The sequence below is a fragment of the Alexandromys fortis genome, unplaced genomic scaffold, assembly GCF_014885135.2.
Source record: "Alexandromys fortis isolate MF-2015 unplaced genomic scaffold, M_Fortis_MF-2015_v1.1 scaffold_3, whole genome shotgun sequence".
NCBI classification, from domain to species: domain Eukaryota; kingdom Metazoa; phylum Chordata; class Mammalia; order Rodentia; family Cricetidae; genus Alexandromys; species Alexandromys fortis.
This window is the reverse complement of record NW_026067909.1, coordinates 20,197,822-20,215,206: the sequence shown is the minus strand read 5'-3', so window position 1 is coordinate 20,215,206 and position 17,385 is coordinate 20,197,822. Positions and strand designations below refer to the sequence as shown.

Here is a 17,385-nt window from a genome sequence, read left to right as displayed (position 1 = left end):
TTAATAATAAAGAAACTGCCTCGGCCCTCATAGGACAGAAAATTAGGTAGGCGGAGTAGACAGAAGAGAATGCTGGGAAAAAGAAGCTGAGTTGAGGAGTCGCCATGATTCTCCCACTCCAGACAGACGCAGGTTAAGATCCTCCCTGGTAAGCCAGCTCATGGGCTACACAGAATATTAGAAATGGGTTAGAACAATATGTAAGAGCTAGCCAATAAGAAGCTGGACCTAGCCGGGCCAGGCAGTGTTTGAAAGAATACAGTTTCCGTGTAATTATTTCGGGCATAAGCTAGCCATGCGGGCGGCCGGGTGCCGGGGACGCAGCTCTCCCCGCCACTCCTAATTCAACAGGAACAGTTCACCGAAGTTGGCAGGCATGGACAGAGAGCCTGCCCTCAGTGCAGGAGACCATAAGCACAGAAGCAGGTGACTATAGGGTGATGCCTCTGAAATCGTGAGACAAAATATGTCTTCTTTCCTTCAAGTATGTTTCTTGTTGTTTAATATGGCAGTAGGAAAACTGACCAATAGACAAGGAAATGCAGGCTTTTTCCCCATCAGCATTCTTAGGGTATAAGATGAACAGTGCTGGAACAGCTGGCCTTCAGGAATATGATTCTAAACTGTCTTATCCCGATACTCAGGCTCACAGTCCAGCCGGTTAGACTGAGGCTAGGGAGAATTGTGTCTTAAATGTACATTGACATTTAGGGATAAGCCAGGAACACATCCAGTTTCCTTCATCTCACTACCTATTTAACCTTCTTTAGTTATCACAGCCGTGGTTTTCCTATTAAAAAATGTGCTGGTTTAAAGCCTTCAAAGATGCTGATTTTGATCTGTAGAATGTCACTTCATAATGACCAAGATAAAAAACACTGACAACTTATGCTGGAGAGGTTCTGGGGAAAAGGGAACATTTCTGTATTGCAGGCAGGAATGCAAGCTGGTACAGCCCCTTTGGATGTCAGTGTGGCGATTTCTCCAAAAACAACCTTCCTGAAGACCCAGTAATACCACTTTGGGGTATATATCCAAAGGATGCTCAATCGTGCCACAAGGACATGTGCTCAACTATGTTCATAGCAGCATTGTTTGTCATAACCTGAACCTGCAAACAACCTAAATGCCCGTTGAACGAAGAATGGATAAGGAAAATGTGATACATTTACAAAATGGAGTACTACACAGCAGAAAAAATTAATGACATCTTGAATTTTGCAGGCAAATGGATGGAGCTAGAAAACATCATTTTGAGTGAGGTAACCCAGACACAGAAAGACAATTATCATATGTACTCATAAGTGGTTTTTAAACATAAAGCAAAGAAAATCAGCCTATATGTCACAATCCCAGAGAACTTAGACAACGATGAGGACCCTAAGAGAGACATACATAAATCTAATCTACATGGGAAGTAGAAAAAGACAAGATGTCCTGAGTAAATTGGGAGCATGGGGACCTTGGGGGAGGGTTGAAGGGGGGAGGGGAGAGGAAGGGAGGTGAGCAGAGAAAAGTGTAGAGCTCAATAAAAACCAATTTTTAAAAAAGGCACTTCTTCTGACTTAAAAGTTTTACATGCATTCTGTCCTTTGAACTTTTTACCGTTTGCTGAAGTAGGTGCTCTAATTTTCAGGTTACAAATGAGGCACTAACCCTCAAGTTCCTTTTATGACTTTTCAGCTCTAAATTCAAAGAAAAATCTTAGATCTATTTTATTGCACTTCCGTAGGTTTCTTTCTTCTTTCCTTAAGTCATGTTCTTTCCATTTCTTTCTTTTGTGATATTCCATCTGCAATGGTTTTTGCTAAAACAGTGCATGGGTGGTTGTGGGCGATATAGCAGGAGTAGAGGTGGGGATGGGTTATGACACTTGCCACTATCCTTCCTACCAGTTCCTTGTGACCTCTGTCTAGGTTTACTCTTCCAGCTGTCCCTGCGCTTGGCTCTGGGCTCCGGTGTCAGCCTTGGCTGCAGAGCTTCCGCCGAGCGTCTGCTGGCCTCATATCCCCAGTCTAAAGCCTCAGATGATCCCCCAAAGGGATACAATGGGGCAAGGCAAGGCATCGGAGGGCCATCATTCACCCTAGCCCTTCCAGAACGTGAGGCATGGATTATCATCAGTATCATGGGAATGAGGTATAGGCAGAAGTAGGCTCATCCTAGAGGATGGGGTTTGGACTGTCTGTTATGTTTTCTTATTGTCGTGACAAAACACCAGACAAAAACAACTTAGGAAAGTAAAGTTTCAGTTCTACTCACGATTTGAAGGTCAAATGCCAAGTAGGTGTGGTGACGAGGGCTGCCCTCGCTGTGACAGCAGGCTGGTCACTCTCTGCAGTCAGGAAGCGGCAAGAGATGAATGTTAGCTTTCTTCTTTTCATCCAGCCCACGGCCTCAGACCCTGGGATGTTGAGTCCCATATTTGGGATTCATCTCCCAAGTTAAGCTTCTATGGAAACTCACAGAAATACTCAGTTATATTTCATTTCTCAGGTGACCTTAGATGACTGATTTTGATCATCCACCCTCTGTTTCTTTTCACATGGTGTGCCTTGTTACTATACCATGACATGGCATGAAGGCCCCCTCAGCAGGTGCCAAATGTCCAATTCTATGATCATGAGGTAAATAAACTTTATAACTCACCCTGTCAGGAGCGTTCTCTTATATCATCAGGCAATGGACTGACAGAGCCGGTTAAATGGGAGGGACTCTGGCTATGTTTTTACGCCAGTTTTATCTTCCATCACAATGACTTAGTAATGTTATCTGGGCCATGGGTTATCCTGAGGATGGAAGAAAGAGATGTACGTAAAGCAAGTTGCACAGCAAGCAGCAGTTGATATATAGCAACCAGAATATATTTAAATAACCATTGTTTTGATTTATGACGAATGAACTAACCTTGCTTGGCCCAAGAGGATTAAGCATTATCACGCGGGTAAAACAATTTTAGTCACAGCACCAGGGCATATATGAGCACAGTCCCCTATGGCCCTGGTGTTTTACTTCTTCCAACACTATTTGTTCTTCCTGGCTTCACCTTTCATTGCATAGCTAGACCTATTCTTCCCCCATTCCACAGTACCTTCTTACTAACTCACCCATATTTTCTGCTTCTGTTTCTTGCCCCAATAATGCGTGAAGCAACATCTTAGAGCGAGAAGGTGGTGGCTCCCGTTGCCAGCTTCCTTCTTTATGGGTAAGCCTTGGGGGAAGTGGATGGGTTGCCAGTGCCCTCAGACATGGGTATGATTAGCACACCTTCCAGGCAGCCAGCAAAAACCCTTCCACTGGATCTGCTGAGGTATTGCACAAGGAAGAGATTCGTTAGATGCCAGGAAGAAGAAACTGCTGGTTCTGGGGGACAGACTCTTCTCTCCTGTGAGGAGATGGACTTGCAGAGAACGGAGTCTATCAAAGCCTGAAGCCTCCAAGGTAAACCCTACAGGTTTCTTCTCCGTAGGAATCCCCCTTTCCATTTTTCTACTAAAGGTGCTTCCCTGAGGCCCTCTTGGAATGCCTAAAAGTTTCCTATTTGGTTGCTCAGTAGAGGTTTGGAAATTTTAGCTGTATGGATGGCTGCCCTTAGAATGTAGATGTTACCCTAGTGCCATTATTTTTGGCATAATATAGCTATTTATTTGGGAAAGGTAGGCATGGACAGACAGGCAGGCAGGCAGGCACACACACACACTTTGCTATATTAAGAGGTTGCCTCTGAGTTTGGTGGCCTGTTCTGGTTGTGTGAGGACATTCCTGAACTATGAATGAGGTTTAGTGAGACAGCTCCTGTACATGCTCAGAGAAAGAGTATTGTGATAACTAGAGGCCATTTTTGATCCCTGCCGGGTGGACTTAGGGATGTTATTTCAGGCTCTGTTTCTTAGATTCCTCATCTAATCTATAGGATGGAAGGGGTCATAATGCCAATACCCACTCCAGTGGAAGTCTTGGGAACTGACATGAATAAAATCCCCAGAAATTCTGCTACTCAGGGCTGGGAGGTGAGCTACTTAATATGATGTTAGCAAGCCTACATTTCCTTGTGTTTTTTTTTTTTTAAAAACTCGCTGATCATATTTTATACAACATGGTACTTTATCTGAAGGTGGAAGCTCATCTTTGATTCTTTCTAAAAAAAAAAAAATCAGACTCCGTTTCCTTCCCTCCTTTCTGTGGTGTTTGCAGCATGAAAAGACCCCGTGCCTGCTGTTGAATTTTTGATTGTTATCCTTAGACATGGCTTCTTCTGAAATGTGTTAGCTGGGTACCAACTGTGAGAAAGTGGGGCATTAGAACAAAGATGATGAGCACACACAGAGATACAAACGAGCACCTTGAAAATGGAAGCTCAGACTGAGGGACTGTTAAAGGGGTGCTCAGGGGATCCCGGGAGCAGGCAGAAAGGGTTCATCGTTCAGACTGGACCAGGACTAAAAGTATCTTGAAAGTTTGACTCATGGGCTGGAGTTTGATTTGGTGAAAGAGAGGTGCTGTTCAGGCCAAGGTGTAGCAGGGAGGAAGGCTTTGCTCTAAGAGGAAGCAGTTCTAGGGTAGAAAGGGATGGGGCAGGTGTCAGTCCTGTCATTCAGGAGAGTAATCTTGATGAATGAACAAAACCGAACTCTTCTGCTACCCTAAACAGTGTTGTTAGGAAGCAATAGAAGGAAGCACCAAGCTTTCGGGTCCTTTCCCGTGCCAGCGACAAGCAGCCCCCAATGGCTTCCCAGGAATTCGATCATACAGGACTGGGGACCTCAGCACGTGGTACCTCGCCAGGCAGTCACAGAGAGGAGACTGATGGTTCTGGTTATCATCTCCTGGATGGATCACAGGATGTTCAGAGAGGAGTACTGCAAGCCCTCGGGGTAAGTCAGCCTTGGCCACAAAGTAGGTTTATATAAGAAGGAGCAAAAGGCTATATGGATTCCCTCCAAAATTTCTCAGTTATTTTTCACCAAGTCATTAAAGACAAGGTGGGGGCCATGGAGACCCGAGGAGTAGAAATGGAGAATCAGTCTCTCCTAGGGTATATGGTCCTAGCAAACTCTGGAGAGTTTGTTCTAAGGCTCTTTCTTGTTTCTTGGTGTTTTCTGAGGGCTCCTGTCAGGAGGTGGAGTTCTGTGAAGTTCCCCTTGCTTTCCTCCCATCCCCTCCCCTCCCCTCTCTTCTCCTCCCCTCCTCTCCCTTCTCTTCCCCTCCCTTCTCCTCCCCTTTTCTTTCCTCTCATTTCCTTCCCTTTCCTTTCCTCCCCTTCCATCCCCCTTCCCTCTTTTCCTTCCCCGTGGTCCTGTGGATGGGACCCAGGTCCTCATGCCTGTCAGGAAAATATTATTGAGCCCTAGATCCATCCCTTTGTGCTTTTTAAAGGTGGGGTCTTACTAAATCACACAGGTTGGACTTGAACTCATTCTGTAGCTTAGATAGATGTTTCTGCCTTATTCTCCCAAGTGGCTGGGTTTGCACGCCTATGATAGCAGTGAATGGTCATATTCTATATTTTAAATAAAAAAAATAAAAATATAACAGCTGTTTACCTTTGTCCTATTATAATCCTAAACAAAACCTTTTTAGAATGAGATTTTGCTCAGTTAATTCAGGCTTAGCATTTTAACCATTTCAAGTCATGATATTTCCTCCATTCTGAGGAAAATAAAAATAGTATTATGTCTTTTATCTTTTTTTCTTCTTTTTCCAGGCTATCCAGATCCTGAATGCAATACTGATTCTGGCTCTGGGTGTTTTATTGAGTTGTTTACAGCATTTGTCTCATCATTTCCAGCATTTCTTCTTCTTCACCTTCTACACAGGCTATCCACTCTGGGGTGCTGTGTTTGTGAGTATTCATCCTCCCCCCCCCCGCCACAAACCATCTCTCACCCAGCACTGCTAGGGTGCTGCAGTATCAAAATGCTCCTTGAAGATCACCAGCTGTGGTTTTGTTTGTAATTTCTGACAAAAGTAGGCAAAATCCTCTTTCTTTCTAATTATAGGAACCACTTCACTTCATATAATAATTTCCAGTTCCATCCATTTTCCTATGCAAGTTATGGCTCAATAAAATTCCATTGTGCATATTGACACATTTTATTTATCCACTCATTTATTGATGGGCATGATAGACATGCCAGTTCCATCTCTTGGGTGGGACTTAGAGTTCTTGGATATGCATGCATGCATGCACACACACACACACACAACACACACAATCCCTAATTCTACAGCTTTGAAGCTTTATAGACTCAGGAACACAAAAACTGTATGTTTTCACTTTTGTGCAGAGTGCCTAGATTTTAGATTGTTTTTATATGTACCTAAATGTGTGTGTCTCTCTCTCTCTCTCTCTCTCTCTCTCTCTCTCTCTCTCTCTCTCTCTCTCTGTGTGTGTGTGTGTGTGTGTGTGTGCGCGCGCGCACATAAGTTGGGAAACTAGAATGGAGACCAAGAAATGAAAAAAAAAAAAACCCGGTTTTAAGGGCATGAGTAGGGACAAAAGACAACAACAGAATGCCTGTATCATGAAAGTCGGTTGTGGGCTGCTGTCAGTTCTCAGTCTGATAGAAGACTGTGTACATTTTCAGTTCACTGTGTGTAGCATGTACTGGGGATTTGGTATCCCCAAAATTGTGAGAGAGTTAAGAAAAAAAATTTTGATGAAAGAGCTAAATTTTGAAATATTCCTGAATTGCTCTACGTAATAAATCTTGACAACCCAAGTGAAGAATTTCTGCTCTGAATTTTAGAAAAAAAAAGAAAGAATTCCAGACGTTCCACAGACATTGAGTTTTATTTTCTCAGAAAGTGTGATTAGTTTGTTTTAAACTGGAAGGGGAACAAGAGACTGGCTTAGCAGTTAAAAGCATTGGATTTCCCCCCAGAAGATCCAGCTTTGATTCCCAGGACTCACATCTGTAACTCCAATTCTAGATTTGATGTCCTATTCTGACCTCCACAGGCACTACACATATGTGCAGGCAAAACACTCACACATACAATAAAATGTGAAAAAGGACGGGATCAGGGAGCCAGTGTCCCATCCACCTCAGCATCGCCAGAAGATTGGATCATTGATTCCAATTCTAGAAGCTTCTCTCTGGCTCTAAAGCATTTCAGGGCAAGTCCAAGGTATATGACCCATTCTCCCTTTCTGCCTTTGCCTGTAGTCATCAACTCCCTTCCAAGCCCTCCCCACAGTGAACATGCCTACTCTGTGTATGGTGAACATGCCTACTGTGTGTATGGTGAACATGCCTACTGTGTGTATGGTGAACATGCCTACTGTGTGTATGGTGAACATGCCTACTGTGTGTCCCCTATACAGTCCTTTCTATTGCTTCACCTTTCGTAATCCTATCAAGGATGTGGTTTTAGAGATTAAATGTGAACTTCTGCCCTCAGTTTCCTTAGAAGGCTATCAGAAATAGCAAACGAATCTTCTTTTGGGACCTCTGGAATTAAACAATAGCTATGTATTGTTAATTTGGATGCTTTCCATATCCTGGGCAAACACATACTCCTTTTTCATATCGTTCATTTTTGTACCGCAGCTGTTAGCAAGTGATGTTAACATGGGGATATGATATCAGGTGGGAAAGGAAGCTGAGGGGAAGAAACACTTAGTCTACCCAGGAGATGCAGCTGGCATTGAAAACAAAGGTGCGCTTTCACAAAGCACAACAGAGGGAAGGCCTGTGATAATCTCTTTATTATCTGAGGCAGGAAACACAAAGCCTGCTCTTGCATTTTCTTTTTAATTCTCTCTTACACTGTATACCAACCACAGTTTCTCCTTCCTCCATTTCTCCCAGACATCCCCATCCCACCCCTCAGATTCACTTTGCCTCCATTTCCCTTTAAAAGAGAGCAGACTTCCCAGGGAAATCCAACTGAGCATGCCATAAAAAAGTTACAATAAGACTAGGTACAAACCATCATATCAGGGCTGATGAGGCATTCTGATAGGAGAAAAAGGATCCCAGGCTCAGACTAAAGAGTCAGAGACAACCCTCATTCCCACTGTTAGGAGGCCCACAAGAATACCAAGCTACACAACCATAATATATATGCAGAGGATCCAGCTCAGACCCATACAGGCTCTGTGATTGCTGCTTCAATCTCTCTGAGCCCCTATAAGCCCTGCATAGTTGATTCTGAGGGACATGTTTTCCTGGTGTCCCTGACCCCTCTGGCTCCTACAATCCTTTTCCCTCTTCTGTGGGGTTTCCCAGGGCCTGCCCGTGTTTGGCTCTGGGTCTTTGCATCTGCTCCCATCAGTTGCTGGGTGACACCTCCTTGATGACAGTTGTACTAGGCATTAATCTATGAGTGTAGCAGAATATCATTAGAAATCATTTTGTTGACTTTCAGAATTCAATAGTTGAATTTTATTCAACAAGCCTTTGTTCTCCAAGATTTAGTAACTCCTGTTGAGGGAATGCGGAGGAGAAAGTGGTGAAGACCACACAGTCCCTTTATCTGTCTTACTTTCTGTTTTAAACAGTTTATCTGCTCAGGATCCTTGACGGTTGCCGCAGGGAGAAAGCCTACAAGGATGCTGGTAAGAGTCAATGCTTCCCCTTTTCTATATGACCTGAGGAGCAGAAATAAATCACCTACCACCAGTAAGAAGGCAGAGGTTGGTGAATCCAGCTGAGGAACCAAGTCTCATTTAATGCACAAGAAAATCAATTTTCTTTAAGCATTCGGTGGTAGATAATAAAGGAAATCAGATAAACCATGAATACTCATGTCTGGGATTGTTATTATGAATACTGAGTGAATCTGAAGCTTAGAAGCTGGCTTCTTAATTTTTGTGTGTTGTCAGGCTTAACAAATTATTTTTAGTGAATGTTCTTTAACTAGTACCTTCCAAAATTAGAAGCAAAATTTCTATCCTTCTGTTTCTTTCTTTCTTTCTTTCTTTCTTTCTTTCTTTCTTTCTTTCTTTCTTTCTTTCTTTCTTTCTTTCTTTCTTTCTTCTTTTTTTTTAAGACAAGAACTTTGGATGGCTGTCCAGGCAGGAGATGTCTCTGTCAAGTCTAGAGTTTTGGAAGTTGCCTACAATGCACTTTCTGTTTACTTAGGTAATATTATATCCTTCTGGAGTCTTTGATGGAGTTGAAGAATAGATATAGTTTTTGTTAGTTATGATAAAAGATTAAGTAGATATAAATATTGTAATTGTAATTATTGCTTGATAGCTGTTTTGTTATATGTAATTTTACCATGTTAAAGTTAAAGCCTTCCTTTTTATTTAAACAGAAAAGGGGAAATGGTGTAGAAAGTCCTTCTGTATATGTGTTGCTTTTATTGGTTAATGAATAAAGAAGCTAGCTATAATAGGGCAGAGTAGAGCTAGGCGGTGGGGGAGGGGACTAAACTGAATGCTGGGAGAAAGAAGGCTGAGTCGTGAGAAGCCATGTAGCCCCACCAGAGACAGACTCTGGATGGAACTTTACCTGGTAAGCCACAGTCACATGGTGATACACAGATTAATGGAAATGGGTTAACCAAAGATATAGGAACTAGCTAACAATATGCTTCTTAAGTGATTGGTCAAGCAGTGATTTTAATAGTATAGTTTCTGTGTGATTATTTTGGGAGTCTGGGTAGCCAGGAAACAAACAAACAGCCTCTAACAACAATGTATCCTCAGCTGTCCTGGAACTCACTCTGTAGACTAGGTCACACTCCTTAAATGTATATTTTTGACAAGATTTTTCTCCTGAGCATCAAACTGAATCATTAATTTTGCTTCTAGTTATAAGTCTAAAAGGTCCCAAACCCAACTTCTACTATTCCTCAAACCTGTCCTGTGAGATTGCATCTTCATGTAAGCTGATGGAAACTCCATCCTTTCAGATTCTTAGACTAAGAATATGAATATATGCCAATTTCTCTTTTCACATTCCTGAAGCCAGTATTTCAGCGAATCAAATGGTTTTCATATTCAAGCTTGTGTTTGGCCTTTACTCATCTTTCTTCTCATGGCATTCTCTGTAGCCTCCTAAGTGGGCTTTCTGCTTCCATTTGTGAACCTCATTTTCCTGTTCTTAATTAAGACAAAGTGACACTTTTTAGGCTATTGATCTGTTGCCTCTTTGCTCAAAACCCTTCAACAATTTTGCATTTTTCTCAGAATTAGAACTAAAAACTTTCCCCCATAAGTTGCAGGGCTTTATATAATATATCTCTCTGTAAATTCTGATTTATTTTCCTAATCTTATTTACCTTGGCATCCTTGCTTTCTGGGGACACTGTGGCCTCAGGGACTTTGAACTGTCTTCTTTACCCAGACATCTCCTGGACCATCTGGGGAAATGCTCAGTTATTTATTCCTGTTTCTACAAGTTATTACTACTGAATGTCACAAACTCCACCCCCTTTTCTAGAATTCCATTATTGCTGTGGCATTCTATCAGCCTCGATACTTAGTTGCTTAAAAATATATGGCATAATTTACATGGCAGTGTATTTATTGTTTTCCTTTTTTAGTGTTATTTTCTTCTTTATTTTGTAAGCATATTGGAGATAAACAAGAACATGACATCTCTTCAGAGTGAAACTTACTAAACTGCCTTACATTTCAATATTCTTAAATTTGCCTGTGATGATCTTAGAAATTGATTGGAAAATGGGATTACAATCATCTCAGCTCATAATGACACCTCTTTATACTGAGTTTTCATTGATGTTAAAAACATTTACACACATGGGCTGTTTTCCTCATTTATGGTGTGGAATCTCGGGTCTATCTATGGCTGTGAGGGAATTGTAGCTGCGTGGTGATGATCTAGTTCTGCCCTTCCGTTTGTGTTTTCAGAGAATAGAATATCTAAACATGGCCGTCTGATGCTCCGGAAACTCGTTTCCTTGCTCTGCTTCCTTTGTTTCTGAATTCTGTCTCAATGATGGGTCAAAGTGCTTAGAATTCCTGGAATCACCAGCATGCTTTTAAAAAAATAGAATATGAACTTTAGCAACATGTTTTTTCCATTCTAAGTTTTTGTCCTGTGAAAACCTCACTTCTCCAAGAAATACTCAAGGGTCATTTTCAGTGAAAGTTCTCCCCTCCCCCCCAGCCACTTTTTTGCCAACTAAAGTATTTCTTAGCTCAACAAATTATCTTGTGTATTCCTCTTTTTGTTTCTTCTAGAGAAATTTTTGCTCTCTTTCTGGGCCATTTTCCTAGCATTTTAGTCAACATATTTCTTAGTTTTAACCCACTAATCTTTCAGTTTCTTTTAAACATAAATTGCTTTGTGTTTATTTTTTTAATTTTTTAAAAATTTCACTTTACATCCTAACCACAGTTATCCCTTCCACTCCTCCTTCCTCCCACCATGCCTTCCCCTCAGCCCACTCTCCATCCACTCCCCTCGAAGGGTAAGGCCTCCCATGGGTAGTCAACAAAGCCTGGCACATTAAGTTGAGGTAGGACCAAGTTCCTCCTCCTACATTAAGGCAGAGCAGGGCTTTCCACTATATGGAATGGGCTCCAACAAGCTAATTCATGCACCAGGGATAGATCCTGGTCCTACTGCCAGAGGCTCCTTAGATGGACCAAGCTACACTACTGTCTCTCACATGCAGAGGGCCTAGTTTAGTCCCTTGGAGGTTCTACAGCTGTCAGTCATGAGTTCCCACAAGTTTGGTTCAACTGTTTCTAGATTTCCCCTTCATGATCTTGATGCCCCCCCCAACCCCCTTGGTCATCTATTTCCTCCCTCCTCTCTTCAACTGGATTCCCAGAACATGGCCTGGTCTTTGGTTGTGGATCTCTGCATCTGGTTCCATCAATTACTGGATGAAGGCTCTGTGATGACAGGGTAGTCACCAATCTGATTACAGGGGAAGGCCAGTTCAGGCACCCTCTCCACTATTCTTGGAGTCTTATCTAAATTGAGATAGGGTCTCATATATTACAAGATAGCTTTGAATTTTAATCTCTTAATCTCTGGAATTACAAGCATCCTCAAAGACACCCAGTTTATACAATACTAAAGATTGATTCCAGGGCTTTTATACATTAGGCAAGCATTTTACCAACTGAGCTGTGTACATCAGCCTCTTCTTTGTCTTTCTTTGCTGGATTGCACCATGGAGGAATCTTTGCTTATGGGTGCTTGCAATGCATCTAGAATGCTGTTAGGTGTGCAAATAAATACCTCTTTAAATGGAATGTTGCTAAGGTGTTAAATCATGTTCTACATACATTAATGGACTTTTTTGTTTGTTTTAGATGCAAAACAGTTTTGGGATGAACATTGCCAGTGCGACCATTGCATTTGTTGGAACTGCTTTCCTCTCTGTACACCTGGCACTCAATTCCCAGGCACTCAAGGGCTGCCAGTCTTCACCGTCACCTGACTTATGCATTTACCTGGGTTCCTCATCAGATGTATGTTTTAAAGCTGCTAATAACATATTTCAAGCCATTCAAAATATACAGAAAAGCAGTATGTTGTATAGAATGTTGATTTTGCTCTTTACTAGTTAAATAGTTATATAGACTACAATCTGCCTATATTTTAACTTTCTTGTCTTTGAAGTGAAGATAATAACAGGTAGCTCCCATCTAATGGATTGGTATAAAATTCAATGTGTTAATATTTGGTAAGTAATGAAAACAGTGCTTAGCTATCATGTTGTATTATTATTACTACTATTTATTATACTCTCCAGAGAGAATACATTAAACAATTTGTTTCACATACCTTTGTTTGATGACAAACTTCAGAGACACACAGCTTATTCTGCCATTTAGAATGTTTGTGCATATAAGGTACACACTCTATCATCCGGGCTATATCCATATATATACATATATATGTCTATACATATATATGTCCATGTATATATATATGGACTAGATTGTATTCGTGACTATGTCGCCTGTGTTCCTCATATTATGTATCTATGTACACTATGTGCATACCTGGTTCTTGAGGAAGTCAGAAGAGGATATTAGATCTCCTGGAACTAAGGTTACAGATAGTTGTGACAAACCATATTGGTACTGGGAACTGAACCCAGGTCCATTGCAAGAGTGGCAGATGCTCTTGCCTGCTGAACTATCTCTCTAGTCCTTTATTACATTTTCAGTCACCTAAATTTGTATTTATCTGTGTCAATTTTTCCAGATTAAATGGTCTTTTTCCTTCCATAGAAATTTGATTACATATTTTCTCTAGGTGCTCAGCAATAATGGAAAGGTAACTTTTGCAGTAATGTGTTATGGTTCTCCAGCATTGTATTTTGGTCTGTGACTCTAATATAAATGCCTACCCGTCCCCTCTGAAAGCCTGTTGGCGGAATCACAAAGGGATCATTTTTTGTTCATTTTTCTAAACTGTGTATTAATTTATGTAACTTTTTATGTTGGTAAGTGTTAGTGATAGTGTCAGAACTTTTCTCCTTTGATTCCTTCTCCCCTTGACTGATTCACATAGGCTGATCTAGAAATAACATATATCTTTCACCCAGAAGGATGTTTTCATGATTTTGGATGAATAGTGGATCCCTTCTTCACAATTTGTGTGTCTGCACCTTCTGTCTAATTTGTGTCTCACCTTGTTTCCTGCTGAGGTTGTGTAGTCTGTTTTCCCGCTGACAAATTTTTCCCACTGAATGTTTCCACTGCTTTGACCTGAGGCATCCTTTGCCTAGGGCCTGGTGTCTCTGATGCTGATCCTTACCCTGCTGGAGCTGGCTGTGACCATTTCCATTGCAGTCATGTGGTGCCTAGGAAATGTCTGTGGTTTAAGAGAGGTGAGTTTGTGGAAATGAGGAGCAAGTTCTATTATCTGCAAATCCCACAATGTATGAAGCTAGTTCTGGTTTTCAGAATGGGAAACTTTTATATGGTAATGACTTGTGGGCTTCTGGGAATTACTTACTAGATCAAAGCATGAGATGGAGTAAGGTTGGAAATGATTCAGATTTGAAAATGTAAGCAATATATTAATATACATTTTAATGCAGTTAAACTAATTTAAATTATTTTATTATAAATTTTTACTTTTGCGTTGTATAACTCAGGATAGCCACATATTCTTTCTGGATATTTAGATTGTCTAATTTAGTTTCTTAAAATTTTCCACTTTCAATATTTTTTGCCCAAGAAAGTTTTACACAGCCTTACATATATAGGAATATAAAATAGGTATTTAGACAAAACATTTACGGATATGAATAATAAAGAAATTTATTTAAAACAATTAGTTGGTATGTAATTTTACCACTTATTAAAGACCAACACAAACTTGCATATTAATGAAATAAATGTGCATGATTATTTTTCCATAATAATTAAACCTTGGCTATATATTGGATACTGCAGGATGGAGATTATCTTGTTTCTGAGAGTTGATTAATGCTCTGATTTTATTATTCTCAAGGCCGAGAAGAGTACATATAGTACAAAGTGACAGACATGTGTTTACTATGTTTACGGCCACTCCGAAAACTGCTGGAAATTCTAGCCTAATCCTGAGTCAAAGTTCATTCAACAATGTTTCATGAAACATGTCAACAATTCAAACAGTAAATTTTAAAACCAAACAGTTTATCATGAAACAACCCAAATATGTGCTAATTTGTTGCTTATGTGCTAAGGAAGAATAGTAGAAAAATATTACAGGTATTTGGTTTCTGTAATTACACTACTATGCTTTTATAAAAGAGGTTGCTGCCATTCACAACATACAAAGGGTATTCGATCTGAGCAGCACCCACTGGCATTTTGTGGTGTGGCAGCAGCCATACCAAGTCAGAACCAAGCCTTCAGTGAAGGCAATACAACTCAAAACGGGCAAGCAAGGCCAGAAACACCTTGGGAAGGTTATACATTTGATTTTTATTGACTTTCCCTGCACAATCTCCATATTCAGTTCTGGAACCTCATATATGTAGCAGCAACTTATATAAATGAAGCTAAAAATGTTTTCATTGTCTCCTGATCCATATGGATATAATCATCCTTCAGTGTTTAATAGGATAATCACCAGTGAAGGAATATCTTTGGATCTGTGATAGTGATCATGATGACTTTGAGAAGGGATGGAGTGGAGAGGGGAGATGATGACCCACTTCTTGAGAACCGATGTCTCATTTTCTAGGCAGTTTCTTCACCTCCTAATTCTGCGGAATCGGGAATAGCTCCTGATGGAAGTGATTCGGAGAACCTGAGCACTCAGCCTTAAATCACCAAAGACTGAGAGCTTCACTTGAGAACCCAGGAGAGAATGAGCAGACGAAATGCAATCTTTCTGTCATGGCACGATCCATGAGAAAGCTGGGCACCTGTCCCAATCCTGTCTGCCATCTCTGTAAATTCACTATGGCATGTTCTAGATCTTTATGAATAAATGTATTTCCTTAGACATTCTTTGATTTGCAGCTCCTATGGTCATTCTTCCAAAGCTGATACCAGAAACTCAATCCTTTTTCTTTTTCTCCTATTCTACTGCTTTGTGAGATTTAAGGATGGAAGATTATTTAATACTTAATTTTCTTTTTCCCTTTCTTCCTTTCTCCCTCCATCCCTTCCCCCCTCTGTCTCTCTCTTTCTTCACAGTGTCTCACATCCTGTAGGCTGGCTTCTAACTTATAAAGCCAAATCTGACTTTGAATTTATTTTCCTATTTTCACCTCCCAACTTTCAGAATTAGAGGCATGTGCAAGCATACTCAATTTGATATTTTTTACTCACAGTCCTCCTCAAAACTGCCGAGATTACAATTTCAATCCCTATTGTGGGTATTTTCCATAAAATCTCAACTGCAGCCACCTCATGGGAAGGGGGATGAGCCAGATCGGTTTCAGCACAGAAAAAAGTGCTCTTGATTTTGGCTGACATCAGTATTACAGTCTAGCAAGTAAAAACAAAAACAAAAAAAGAAACATTGTGATTAATTTATGCTTTACTGTACTTGAAGCTCAAATCTTCAGACTCTATTTCTATCAGTTTCTAGAAGTTACACATGTCCCAACACAATGGAGACTTGAATTAGAAACTTTTGTTCTTCAAAGGACCTTGGGAAACTATAAAGTAGAGACATGAAAAGAAAGGACAAATTGGCAGATCTGGGGGGTTCAAATTCAGATGTGTCACTACAGCTGTTTGGCCATTTTTCATCAATTCTGCTTTAATATGTTACAGATAATCTACTTCCTTTTATTTGAATATATCTTCAAGAATCCCTTATCAGAACATATTAACAATGTACAAGAACACTGCAGTTGCCTCGCCAGCATTCCCTACAACCTGAATTGACAGTAACTTTCAGTTTTGGGTGGAACTGACCTCACTCTGAAGTCCAGGGACACGCCCTGAATGATCTAACTCTATTTAGATATTTACTTTGATGATTGTGTTGGTCCATGACATCTCCACAGACATTGACTTGACTCTAGTGTGGAGACATCTCCACTAAGAAAGAGGCTTTATAGCTTTCTCATAAAATATGTAACTCAAATATAACTGGAAGTAGAAGCCCTTAGGAGATAATGACTAAAGGTTGCTGAATGATTAAGCTGAAGGCCACACAAGAGAAATTCAGAAAACAGAAGTTGACTTTAACTTAACCACTCCTGGAATTTGTGTCTAGAGTCTGTCTCTTGAGTTCATGATGTAAGTGTAGGAGGCCAGCAGACAACCCCTCTCACTGTAAGCTGAACTTTTGATAAAAAAAAAAGCCATATAGGATGAAAAATTGCTTAAAAGTTCTGAAATATAGCAGAAATAAAAAATAGACTTGGTTAAACATTCAAATGTAATATTTTAGCATCATAGAGGGAGAATGCTTAACTTAAGAAAGCAGTCATGGCAAAAAGGCAACCTACTGAATGGGAAAAGATCTTCATCAACCCCACAACATACAGGGGACTGAACACCAACATATATAAGGAAATCAGATATCAAAATACCAAACAATCTAATTTAAAAATTGGGTAGAAATCTAAACAGAGAATTTCCGACAGAAGAGTCTCAAATGGCTAAAAAATGCTTAAGGACATGTTCAACATCCTTAGCCATCAGGGAAATGCATATCAAAATGACTCTGAGACACCATCTTATACCAGTCAGAATGGTTAAGATAAAAAACACCAATGATCACGAATTATAGGCTCAATGCCCTTTATTTATGGCTAGAAACCAAATATGAGTGAGTACATCCCATGTTCCTCTTTTTGGGTCTGGCTTACCTCACTCAGGATAGTGTTTTCTATTTCCATCCATTTGCCTGCAAACTTCAAGAAGTCCTTGTTTTTTTACTGCTGAGTAGTACTCTAATATGTATATATTCCATACTTTCTTCATCCATTCTTCAATTGAAGGGCATCTAGGTTGTTTCCAGGTTCTGGCTATTACAAACA

General features: G+C 40.4%; 1 protein-coding gene across 1 annotated transcript; it reads left to right on the top strand.

The window, feature by feature from the left end:
* Positions 1-3,368: 3,368 nt before the first annotated feature.
* Ms4a3 (membrane spanning 4-domains A3) lies at positions 3,369-15,394 on the top strand. The gene is made up of 7 exons (XM_050137567.1): positions 3,369-3,441; positions 4,652-4,874; positions 5,705-5,842; positions 8,507-8,563; positions 12,248-12,406; positions 13,675-13,776; positions 15,126-15,394. Exons 2-7 carry the CDS (start codon positions 4,725-4,727, stop codon positions 15,207-15,209), a joined length of 690 nt encoding a protein of 229 aa, XP_049993524.1. The 5' UTR covers positions 3,369-3,441; positions 4,652-4,724; the 3' UTR covers positions 15,210-15,394.
* The last annotated feature ends 1,991 nt before the right edge of the window (positions 15,395-17,385 follow it).